This window comes from Ictalurus furcatus, chromosome 22 (genome assembly GCF_023375685.1).
Source record: "Ictalurus furcatus strain D&B chromosome 22, Billie_1.0, whole genome shotgun sequence".
NCBI lineage: Eukaryota > Metazoa > Chordata > Actinopteri > Siluriformes > Ictaluridae > Ictalurus > Ictalurus furcatus.
The window spans coordinates 11,887,592-11,900,874 of record NC_071276.1 but is presented as its reverse complement, the minus strand read 5'-3'; the positions used below and the strand labels follow the sequence as shown (position 1 = coordinate 11,900,874).

Genomic DNA, 13,283 nt, shown 5'->3' with positions numbered 1-13,283 from the left:
TATGTGCTACTACTTAAGGTTTGAACTACAAAGAGTCCAAATCCTGTTACCTCCAAAATGCAGCTCATGAGAAAGACCCTTAAATTTCATCTGTTCAACTGTAAGTTGCTTTGGATAAAAGAATCAGCCAAATGAGTAAATGTCAATTAATTTTAATACCATAATTTTAATACCATCTCAGTATGGCTATTGCTCAAGGATTAAAGAACACAGTCATGTTCTGAACATGAGACTGTAAACCAGTAACAGGGCTGTTTAACCTGTAAATAGGCCTCTTTCCTTCTCACAATGCAGTTCATGCTAAGACTAGGAACATGATTTAATATAACACCTAATATTACAGAACGTTAGGTTTTGACTTCATGAACTCAACGTCTACATTACACATTTGTTGCATGAACGTAGTAAGGATTTGTGAAATCTGTACGTTCAGTATCGTTACAGTAAAGAATTAGTCAGCAAAAATGTATAGTAGTTATGTAATATTTCCAAAACTACGTGTTTGGATCATTTTTTCCCATGAGATTCTTGTCCTAAGTAATTTGGTTGTCAAAATGGTTTCTGCAGACTGCCTGAGGTTCTAGACATATCATTATTATTTATTATCAACTCTGGTACAGTTATAAGCCTATCTGACTTAGTCACACTAATGTGTTTCTTATAGAAAGTTGTTAGATTCTTAACCTAAATTGCAGTGATTTTAATAATTAAAAGCTATCAATACTTTGATTTTATATATATATATATATATATATATATATATATATATATATATATATATATATATATATATGTGTGTGTGTGTGTGTGTGTGTGTGTGTATATATATATATATATATATATATATATATATATATATATATATATATATAGTTGATTTTCCTAATATGAGAAGAAGAATATCCAATAAAATAATTAGATTATATTCATAAAATAAATATTTGGTTCTTTTACAAGGGTCTGCGGAAAACAAGTTTGATCACTACTATATTTTCCACCCAAGGAAGGAAGGTGTGAGTGGGTGTGCAGATGAACCTGTTTATATTATCAAGATAATTCTGACACACTATGAAACTAATACAGGTTCAAACAAGCACTGAAAAACATGTGACTGACAGAGAGAAGCCAGCTGAGGTGAATAATGACAGGTTTTTACAACAAAAAAGAAAAACCCACTGGAAATATTGAGCTCTATAATAACAGTCATAGAAAATGAAACTAGAAAGTACATTTTGAAACTCTTACAGCCAGCTTTAAGAAAGCATTATGAATACAAGACTTTAATATAAGATTGATTATATTAAAAAAAAAAAAAATACCCTTTGATGTTGTGTACTCCAAAAACTCACTCTGGGAACTGGCTTGGCTAGATACACATAAATCCAATGCAATAAACACATGACACATTATAAACAAGAAGTGTGTCTAAAACAAAACCAAACCAAAAAAAAAAACAAAACAAAAAAAATCACAAGAAGTGTAACAAGTAATACAGGTAACAAGAGTAACAAAACAAAGTTGATAGATAAACAGTTTAATGTGTCAAAATGAAAACAAAAGACAGAAAGAGGCATAAAAGCAGACAGCTTGATTCAGATTCAAATCTATCCAAAAAAGGCTATTCTATAGTTGCTTTAAAAGTTAAAAGTTAAAAACAGTTAAAAGCCTCTTATCAACATGCCAAAAGGCAATAGATAATAAGATCCAGTAAATACCAAACTGATAGTGATAGTAGATACAATGTGGAACATTATATGATGGAATGTCTTATTTTATTGTATGAGAGTCAATTAACTGGATCCACATGAGCTGCATTTTGTTCTTTGGAAGCAACAAGAAGGTGTCAAATTATACAGCAGGTCACCACAGAAAAATTACATCTGGTTTAGACTCCTGTATTAGATAAAGGACCATGTGACCAAAAATACATGCAAGTGAAGAAAAAGAAGGATTTGAACTTGAGTTTGTCTTTTATCAGGTACAACTCTTTCAATATTTACTAAACTGTCTGTATCAGCACTTTATATATATATATATATATACAGCTCTGTTATTAATAGTGTTAAAGCCATATCAGCCCAATGTTTCACAATGTTCAAGTATAGCTCCTTTGAACATGTTCCCATTTTGACTATTCCAAACACACCTTGCTCAATGCATTAGATTCTTAACAGCTTCTCTCTGTGTTTAAAATGAGGAAATACACTAACATTTTCAGTGCATTGGAACTCCAGGACCATAGCTCGGAAATTACTGCAATGGACAATAAACAGTATTATTTAAAGAAAAGATTGCCAGCTAGGGGATTAAGATAAGTTTAAATTCTTTTAATACTTTTAATGCCTTAAAAAATTTAGTAACAGCAGATTTCAAACGTAGTCATCTCACATGCACACAAAGCTCTCACTGGCACAAATTTCACCTCACTCACATCAAAGGTTTTCTGATTAAGGGGTAAAAAGTAGCTATGCGTGGGCATTTTACTTGAATACACCATATAAAAATATTGAATGTACACTCAACAGCCGCTTGAATAGGAACACCAGTTTCTATTTGACTTCATGTGAAAACTGTAATGAAATTCCTGGTTACGCAATTGCACTATTTGACCATGTAGTACACAGTTATAGAAGGGAATTACTTATAATTGCACTATCTGTTGTTACCCAGATGAGGATGGATACCGTTCTGAGTTTGGTTTCTTTCACGGTTTCTTTCTCATATCGTTTCAGGGAGTTTTTCCTCGCCACCATCGCCTCTGGCTTGCTTATTAGGGATAAATTCATTAATTTAAAATGTATATCCTAAATTGATGTTTTTCTGTAAAGCTGCTTTGGGACATTGTTAAAAACGATATACAAATAAAACTGAATTGAATTGAATGGAACTGTACACCTGATCATTCGTACAATTATTAGCCAATCACGTAGCAGCTATGCAATGCATAAAATCATGTAGAGACACGTCAAGAGCTTCAGTTACTGTTCACAGCAAACATCCAAATGGGGAAACGTGATCTCAGTGACTTCATCTAAGTGACTGGTTGTTCACGCCAGATGAACTGGTTTGAGTAATTTCAAAAACTGTTAATCACCTGGGATTTTCATGCACAGCAGCCTCAGTCCCAGAGTTTACAGAGAATGGTGTGAAAAACAAAAACATCCAGTGAGAAACAGTTCTGTGGTCAAAAAAGTGTTGTTGATGAGAAAGGTCAGAGGAAAATGGCCAGACTCGTTCAAACTGAAAAGAAGTCTACAGTGACTCAAATAGCCACTTTTTTACAACTGTGGTGAGCAGAAAAGGCATCCCAGAAGGCACAACATACTAAACCTAGGCAATAGCTAATCTGAATGTTACTGAAGCTCTTGACCTACATCTGCATGATTTTATACATTGATACATTGTGTTGCTGCCATATAATTGGTCAATTGCATAACTGCATGAATGTGCAGGGGTACAGGTGTTCCTATTAAGAGAGAGAGCTAGAAAGAGAGAGAGAGAGAGAGAGAGAGAGAGAGAGAGAGAGAGAGAGAGAGAGAGAGAGAAAGAGTACTTTATTGATCCCCAAAGGGAAATTTGGTAAAGTGGCCAAAAAAGTGTATGTGTTTGTGAGAATTAGTAATGTGACTTTGATAAGTAAATCCAGTGTATGTGAGAGTTAGAGTTTGAGGTGGCATAAACAGCACTTCATTGTCGCAGGCTGCCTCATTCGTGTGGTGTGGCATAGATGCAGATTCACTACAGCATAGGACACAGAATTGAAATCAGGAAGAGAGAATGCTTTATGGTACAATTTGTCATTTTAGCCAGCAAATGAACTCATCAAAAACTGAACTGAAGTCTTTCATTAGAGAATATAGGGTTGTAAAAGAGGATGTCTGCCAGCTTATATAGGTCAATTGAGGTTTCTGTGATTGGAACTCACATGAGGACATATAGAATAGGTAGATTATTTTCACAAGAAAACCCACAAGAATACCCTAAACTCTTCACTAAAATGTAGGTGTGTTATACTGTTGGGGGAAAAAAAAACGATGCATATTTTCAGGGCTGAGGAGGAAAGAAAACAAAAAAACATGCACCAGCACACACATCACTATGGGGAGGGATGACAACATCCAGACAAACAGACAAACAAACAGACTGTTTCACTTCTTTTGAGACAGAATTAAAAGTCAACACACTCTTTGATAGTACTTTGCACTCACTGTATCTTTAAAGAAAAATAACTACCTATTACTATGAGAATGTACTAACTTAAGACTGCACTAAAGGATGGTACATTTTGCCCTTAAGATGTTGAGTTTATCTTTAAACACATAGTTGGCTCTTTCTTCTTGGCTCCTGCAGTTCTGTGCTAACAGAGTTCTGTTTAACAGAAGACCATTTGAGCAGATTTATGGGTGAGATATCAAAATCAAAGGAGAAAACACATCTGACCACAAGGAATCAAAGAGATTTAGAAACAGGTGAGGTCATGCTGTGCCAGTGCACAAAACCACAGACTGTAAGACGGCTAGAGTATCCATGGCTATTATCCATTGAAATAATTCTGGACAAATCCACCATGGAAAAACAAAGTGAGAATTACATTACAATTTATATACAGTGAGTATATGGATAAATGAACAACTAAAATGGAAAAATAGGACTCTTGATAAACTTAATAAATCTGAAAGCCAGTGAAACATTTTAAAACTGTAACTTAAAATACATCCAATACTGTGTGATGTAATATGTTTGCTATACACGTTGTACTCAGTAATATAAAAAGTTAACGGTTGTTGTGAAAAAAAATAATAAATAAATAAATAAATAAATAAATAAATAAATAAATAAAAATAAAACCTCTTTCCCATCTCATCTGAAGGCAATGGCGCCACCTATGGGTACTCGTGTTAAAATTCAGGAATAGAAAATAAATACTATTTCCAGCATAAAGTTGGAAATATTGTAAAGCTCTAAAACTATTATTACAGTTCAGCTGTTTAAGATAAATTATAAAATCATTTTAATAGAATATATTTATTACACATCTAAGTTGGTGTTAAACAGCATTGCCATTACAAACGGTTCCTTAAGTTCTCGAAGTTGTGTTGCTTTTAGGTTTAGTGTACAAGTATTACATATGTTGTGTAATTAATGAATAATTAATAAAACATTTCAGTTAACTGATCTCAATATAAAATATAAAGTCTGTTGCCTATTCATATAACAACAGATAATGATAATATAACTTTGAAAGGGTTTCAGTTTAAAGCTACAGTATAATCCCAAATAAACACTACACTAAATGAAAACATGCTGCTGTTTCGCTCCGGTACTGCAGGTGGCAGCATGGCAACGTGTTGTCGTTTATCGACGAGGAAATTTGAAAATGGCGGCGAAGACAATTGAAGTGTCAAAATTTTTTCAGCTGTTTTTCGGCTGTTGTTCGGCTGTTTCAGCTAACCAGTAACGGTTAGCATCTAATTTATTATTTTTTTTAAAATTTAGTTTCGTGTTAGCTGTTTATATCTCGCTGATTCGGAACAATTTTTTTTTTAATAAATATTTGTCTTTGTTTATATTTTCTCTAGAGCAAGAGCATCAGCTGTTGTGCTGAAGATGGAGCCCAATGACAGCAGGGGACAGGACACCATCCTCTCCAGGGTGGCCCTGAATGATAACAAGGCAGGCATGCAAGGTCTCGACAAGGACAAAATCAACAAGATTATTCTCGAAACATCCAAGGTTTGCTGAACTTTTGCGCTTGTATAGATTCAGTATGTAAACCTGATTCATGGTGCACAGATGTCGTCTTTGTTCAAGATTTAGACAGGATCACTTTACACTACATGCAGTGCAGAAGCCATTATTTCATATTAAATCTATAGCACTTATCTTCAGTGCCCACTTTCTCAGGTAAAAATACTATGTGGGTACACTTTGTAGGTATACAAGTACTGTTTGTCCTAATTTCAGCCCTACTCTACTCTATACATCAATTAAATCCATGCTGAAAAAACAAACAAACAATACAAACCCTCATAGAATTTGTAATGGTTATAATGGGAATTGTATTAGTTTTAATGGAAACTCTAATGGTCAGTGTGGGTCTCTACTGGTAATTTCTTGCCATTTATTGGAGGCATGTAATGTCTAGTGGATACCATTAAGGACCAATAATGGTAATGGTTTAATGGTTAGCTGATGGTTTATAATGGTATTTGTAGTGGAAACCATCAGAATTTCTGTGATGTTTCTGTTTTTTTTCTGCCCCCCCCCCCCCCCCCTTTTTTTTTATCTGGGGGAAAAACATTTGAGTATTGACATGGTAGTGTGTGTGGTGCTGCTGTGAGTGTAATCAGGTGCAGCAGTGTTTCCTGGTGTTTTCTTACACTGTGTTTTACCTACAATGCTGCTGCACTTTGTAGGCATATGGCAGTCAGTAACAGTATACCACCGAAGCGTACCTGTGTGGTTACAGTAGGTCAGTGTAGGGTTACTTTGAAAAATACTTACTGAGTGTATATACGGAAATGGAATATACTGCAACATGCTAACTACATTGTAGGTGATCTAATATTGTGTCTGGTTTGCAGGGATCCAGATTCTATGAGAACGAACTGAAAAGGGAGCGTCAGGTGAACCAGCGCATCGAGAAGATGATGCGGTATAAAGCTAAGGTTACCGAACAGCAGGTACAGAAAGCGCAAGCAGAGGTAATTTTTATTATTGTATTCTACATTTGAGGCAACTTTCTTTGAATTGTCCCTTAGATGAATAGACAAATTGAGATTTGTCCTATTTGAATAATTAATTAATTCATCTGCAGTTTATCCTGGTAAGGGTCATGGTTGATCACAGCCTATCCCAGGAATACTGGGAGCAGACAGGAATATACCCTGGATGGGACCACACACACACATACACACATTCACACACACAACTAGAGGTAGTTTACTTGGAGGGAACCCATGTGGACATGGGAAGCTCATGAGTCAGTAACTCACTCAGGATCGAATTCGAGTTGTAAGGAAGCAAAGCTGCTGCCCGTCCTGTTATATTTATATAACAGTTATAATTTTCTTTCTTGTAGGTGGAAAAGCTGACTGCTGATCTGGAAAGGAGTTGTGAGCTGGACAGGGTGATTGTACATGTTGATATGGATGCATTCTATGCTGCTGTGGAGATGAGAGACTGTCCAGAGCTGAAGAAGAAGCCCATGGCTGTGGGATCCATGAGCATGTTGGTGAGGATCCTGGTCATATATTATTATGTCTTCTCTTGACATCACCTTTTTAAATCTATTCAGGAGTAGGTAATTTTATCCATAAACGGACAGTGTGATTGCAGGTTTTTGTTCCAACTATGCACAAACACACTCGATTCCAGCTGTATAATCAATTAAAACTAGAGGTCGACTGATAGTGGATTTTACAGATGCCAGTAACTAAGTAGGGCAGTACCTGCTGATAACCGATTAATCAACTGATAGTTTTTAAAACTGATACTGAATGAAAACATAACACTCAAAGTAAAATACTGCTGAACTCTATTACAAAAATAAACAGTGCTGACTATACCAGGAAAACTTACTCTACTTGTGCAATGAAATAAATATTATGTACTAACTATTAACAAATAGGTTTTGTAAAATAAATAAAATATATACATCCAAACTGACACATTAAATAACAAATAAAAAACGAGAAATCCAAAATGAATGAAAAACACAAAAAAATCTGTCACTGATAATTTTTGGTTTGCGTCTCGAGGCCGCTCTCGTACTCTATAATGGCAGCAGACCCTTCTCAGCCCTCCCGCAACAGACGCAACCGGGAAAAACTATCGGTGTGGATTTTTGTGGTTAGTTCCAGCCCTCGGTTATCTGTGCTGATTAATCGGCAAAACCGATCAAACGGTCAACCTCTGCTTCAAACTGTGCGTTTTTCACATTACACGTATTCCTTATGGTTGCAACAGAAGCTTACTGGACCTTCTGCAGTATTGAGTATGGAGTATACTCAAGACATAAAGCTCCTAGGATTGCTATTCTGTTCCACTATATATGTGTTTATGGGTAGGATGTTACAGTTCAGTTGACTTATAATGATGTTAAATCTGCTGTTTGCTTATGGTGCAGATATATGGATTGGAGGAACTGGTCTGAAATGTTTATCAGAACTAGGCTTTAGCGTTTATATTAAAAATCATGTCCTGCATATGTCTTTAAATGTTTAATCAAACATGTTTAACTTTATCAGTCCACTTCAAACTACCATGCCAGGAGGTATGGTGTCCGTGCTGCCATGCCAGGCTTCATTGCTAAGAAGCTCTGCCCGGATTTGGTCATCGTTCCACCCAACTTTGACAAATACAGAGCAGTGAGTGAACAGGTAATGGTCAGTTGTCTCAATTAACATGTCCCAAGCCCCTCTGCATAAATGTTTAATACATCTTGCTGTGAGTTTTCCTTATATTTCTGTGTTCTTTGTCTTGAAGGTGCGAGAGGTATTTGCAGACTATGATCCTCAGTTTTTGCCCATGAGTTTAGATGAAGCTTATCTGGACATCACTGAGCATCTGGAGCAGAGGCAGCACTGGCCTGAGTCAATGAGAACACATCAAATCTGTGAAGTGAAGACCACAGGAGGTACTTTAACTATTAAATATTAATACATAAGTTATAGACATTCACACTTGTGCATTATTGCACAAAAAATTAGAAACATTGTAGTCATTATAAAATTTCAAATTGTATATACAGTATCCTCATGCCTTTGAAATTGAGTTAGAATATTTTCCCCCCTAATATTTCAATGGAAGAGATGAGTGAACACGAGATCAGTGTTGGAGCAGAGACAGATACCCTGTCCCCTGTGCTGTTTGAGGACAGCCCAAGTTCCTCCCCTGTTGTCTCAGGGGCTGATGCGAAGGTGGAGGTATTTGGGACAAGTCCTGAAGAAGCTGTGAGGGAGATGCGCTTTCGTATCGAGCAGAAAACAACACTGACTGCAAGTGCTGGTAATACAAAGAGTTTATTCATCTGTAGTGGACACAATATGATTTATAAAACAGTCCTGATGGATTTTGTTTCATTATTCGAATAGGTATCGCACCGAACATGATGCTCGCAAAAGTGTGCAGTGATAAGAACAAGCCCAATGGTCAATACAGAATTCTTCCTGAGAGAAAAGCCGTGATGGATTTCATCCAACAGCTGCCCGTTCGGAAGGTTTTTGCCCTCCAATGATTACAGACACACATGTCAAGTACTGCCAGGATGGTGACTATGAAAATGCTAAATGTGTTTGTTTTGCAGGTCTCTGGTGTCGGGAAAGTGACTGAGAAGATGCTAGCTGCATTAGGTATCATCAGTTGTTCCCAGCTTGGGCAGCAGATGGCGATGCTGTCATTGCTCTTCTCTGAAACAACCTGGCACCATTTCCTCCAAATTTCACTCGGACTCGGCTCTACTTGCATAGACAGGTGTGTAGCACTGACTTACTCTGGTCTGTCTGAACTACAGTATGATCTCTTTTTATATAAATAAACGCAGCCAAGACTTACTCGTAGTAATTTAAAATCGGAAATATACTTCTTGACCACTTGCTCTTTTTAGCCAATGTGTAAAAATTTGAATATAAGGAAAATGAATTGGGCCTTAAAAAGAAAATTAAAGAGCCGATGTGGACTTAGGTGACTAAGTGCCTTTGTTGCACAAAAGTTTAAAAACAAATATTTACTCACATTCATTTACTTACTAACATATTCATTTCATTTACATATGCATTCACTCATTCATTTACACACATTCACTCATATACTGATATTCATTCAATCACATACATTCCCTCACATGTTCACCAACTTGTGTATTCGTTGACATACACATTTCATTAATTCACTCGCATGTTCTGCTGATTTAAAGCCCTCCTTTGGCAAGATTTTTTTTTTTAACGTTTATTATTTCTGTATTTGTGTCCGCAGAGATTCTGAGAGAAAAAGCATGAGCACAGAAAGGTAACTTGCTCCTTTACAGAACAAGCTGTTACATATTTTGGACATCTAAATGTCTTCAGGGTTATGAAATTGAAGCCAGCATCTGAAAACAAAATGAAATGGAAATGCACTGCTTTTAAGATCTGTAAAGGCAATGTCAAGCCCCATGTTTTGAACTAGAATAAAGCATGATGCTTTCTATGGCAGGACATTTGCTGAGATGAGCGATGCACAGGAGCAGTATTCACTGTGCAGGGAGCTCTGTCACGATTTGGCAAAGGATCTACAGAGGGAGGGCCTCAAGGTACCGCTTCACATTAATCAGATTTATATAGTGCCTTTGAGAGGCTGGTAATGCTAAAGAACACTCTGTGAGTGCTATATATTTTTAGATAAGCTGTCAGTGTTTAAATTTGCTAGATTCACAACACAGCAATACGCTTAATACACTTTTATTACACGCACAGGGTAAAACTGTCACTTTGAAACTGAAGAATGTCAACTTTGAGGTGAAGACCAAAGCTTTCACACTGCAGTGTGCTGTGTGCACTGAAGAGGAGATTTTTGCTGCTGCTAAAGACCTTTTGAAAGCTGAGATTGATCATGTCAGTCCTCTACCCCTGAGGCTGAGATTAATGGGTACGCAGTTTTTTTTTGTTGTTGTTGTTGTTTTTTCCAGTGATGTGTCTTCGGTTATTACTCAGTTGATATTTGATGAATCCACATATGATGGAAAGACCTTTCCTAGTTACCACGATCATATAATGGAGTTGTGACTGCTTTATGGTTTTGCTCTTGTTATTTACTCAAGTGACAAATTATTTTCATATGCCCATTAACACCTCTGGTTAATGTTATAAAATTACATGAGTAGGTTGCCTAACGGCTTTGTTGACAGGATCCAGTTTTTCCTGTCATTAGATAGAGCAAGTAATTACCATCAGTGGGATGATTACCAGCACTAGAAAATGTTTCTCCATCACCACTTTGTTGTTTACCTTTCACTCCCAGAGCGAAATGCAGTTACAGTACAGCAGTGGAAAAAATGCTAAGTCAGCATTTCATTCTTAAAAAAGCAGTACTCTGCTGATAGATTTTTACTGAAGAGATCTACCACTGTAAGAACAATTCAATGAAGGTTTTGCTTTTCATTGTGGAACATTTTTTGGCATGTCAATAATGAAATGTAATACTGTCTGTGTGTTGTATTTCATGTTTTCATCTTAACTGGAATTTGCACAGTAAAATGCAACGCAGTGGCACGGATAGCTTGTAAACATGGCTTATATTCACTTCAGACACATGTTCAGCATTTAATTCATAAAACACAATCCCCTCTTCATTGTTTTTGCATTTCATTAATTTTTATTTTCTATTGCTTTTCTATTTGCCATGGAATCTTCTCCATACTTGTAATGCTACTAAAACGCTTTCATTTAATCTTTTCTTTCAAACTTTGAGAGTTTTTTTTCTCTCTCTCTTTACTAGGTGTTCGTGTCTCAAGCTTCATCAGTATTGATGATAAACAGCCCCGGCAGAAAAGCATTGTGGGGTTTCTGAAGATGGCATCAGATTATAGCAGTTCAGCTCAGCCATCCAAATCAGAAATGGTCAGTGTGATGGGTTCTAGTGTCAGTTCTACATGGGAGCAGTATCCTGAGCCCAGAAGTCCTTCATTTACAGGGGAGACATCTAAACCATTCAGTAAGTGGCGGACAGAATCTGGCTGTGCATCTGAACCTCAGCAACAGACCTTTTTCCAAAAGGCCCATGCAAAAAGGCTGCAAAAGCAATATGAACAAGAAGAAACATCTGGACCATACACAGACAAAATATCTAAATGTTTACCCACAGACTCAACAAATAACTCTGCCTTTATTGTTAGAACCCACAAAGCAACAGTCAAAACAGACGAAACGCAGAGATGCACATGGATAAGTCATCCAGATACACATGAACTCGCAGCCAAATCTGATTCAAATTTCCCCACAACAAACCCAGTGTCATATGCAGCCCAAACAAAAACAAAGTCTGCAAATATGCTGCAGTGTTTTACATGTCCGGTGTGCTTCAGTCAAATAGAAACTAAAGACCTCTCATCATTCAACCAACATATAGACAAGTGTCTTCACAGTAAACTAGACAATAAGAGCACATCCATGGATGGATGTCAGTACTTGTGTGAGGACAAGAATTTATTGGACAAGCAAGGTGATGCAGAAAAAGATCATCATAAAGCCATAGATTTAAGCTCCGTAAGCAGGAAATCAGTATTGAAAAGAAACGATGAAGGGCCTCACACCAGCTCCTCCACACCACTTTTTGAAATCGGTGCACACTCTGGTTTTAATACACCATTTTTTAAACGCTTTGAAAGTACAAGAGAAAAGGGCTCTCTCGTGCCTCATGAAACCACGAGTGATTCTGGATCTGTGTCCTTCCACCAGACAGCTAGTTCAGTTGAAGTTATTAGTGAGCCACTGGACATGAAGGTCTCCACCTTGACATGTCCAGTGTGCAATCAGGCTCAGGATACTGATGACCTCATTCTCTTCAACCATCATGTGGACATGTGTCTTAACCAGGAAGTGCTTTTGGAGTTTAGAGAAGCCGTTCCTCCAATGGCTCAATCCAATTCTAAAGTCAAAGGTCAGTGTCTTGGACGGATACGTTATAATACTGAGTAATATACTGTAAATTCAGTATTGGAATGTGTTAGGCTATGTGTTGATAAATACAGTACAATTTTCTTGCGCTGTTTGAATATGTCGATTATTTTGCAGATCATGAGCAATACTCTACTGCAAGAGGAAAGAGCAAAAGGTCAGGTCTTTTTACTTAATTGTACAGCCATGTTGGCTACTGTATTAATGATATGTTAAATAAGATGGGACATTTGAGTATACTTTTCTTTCTGTATGAAAATCAGTACGTGTGTGTGTGTGTGTGTGTGTGTGTGTGTGTGTGTGTGTGTGTGTGTTTGCTTGCATTTTAATTGCAGACGAGGATTGTCACCACCTCCTCCACCAAAGAAAGCCAAAGCCATCAGCACAAGACACACCATTGATAAATTCTTCAAGGGAAACAGCAATCATAAATTTTAACATGGTTCATTTTATCTCTTGGGGTCTGTGTCTGTTACTCCGGCTTGCAGGTACAGACCAAGCAGTGTGACTGTCAATGAAGTAATGAATTAAAAAAAAAAAAAAAAAAAAAAAACCATCATTAATCAAACTGGATTGCTGAACTTCCACTCTGGATGGGGGGAAAAAAGTGATGTAAAAAAATATGGTGAA

General features: G+C 36.8%; 1 protein-coding gene across 2 annotated transcripts; it reads left to right on the top strand.

Moving 5' to 3' along the window:
* The first annotated feature begins 1,765 nt into the window (after nucleotides 1–1,765).
* polk (polymerase (DNA directed) kappa) lies at nucleotides 1,766–13,206 on the top strand. Of its 2 annotated transcripts, none has more exons than XM_053610160.1 (15): nucleotides 1,766–1,978; nucleotides 5,580–5,733; nucleotides 6,585–6,704; nucleotides 7,082–7,234; nucleotides 8,250–8,381; nucleotides 8,488–8,638; nucleotides 8,812–9,009; nucleotides 9,096–9,220; nucleotides 9,308–9,474; nucleotides 9,976–10,008; nucleotides 10,195–10,291; nucleotides 10,455–10,626; nucleotides 11,476–12,636; nucleotides 12,771–12,810; nucleotides 12,989–13,206. In XM_053610160.1, the coding sequence occupies exons 1-15, from the start codon at nucleotides 1,929–1,931 to the stop codon at nucleotides 13,089–13,091; spliced, it is 2,856 nt and encodes a 951-aa protein (XP_053466135.1). In that variant the 5' UTR covers nucleotides 1,766–1,928; the 3' UTR covers nucleotides 13,092–13,206. The 2 variants fall into 2 exon arrangements, with proteins under 2 accessions (XP_053466135.1, XP_053466136.1); XM_053610161.1 differs by lacking the exon at nucleotides 1,766–1,978 and adding an exon at nucleotides 5,374–5,460.
* Nucleotides 13,207–13,283: the final 77 nt, after the last annotated feature.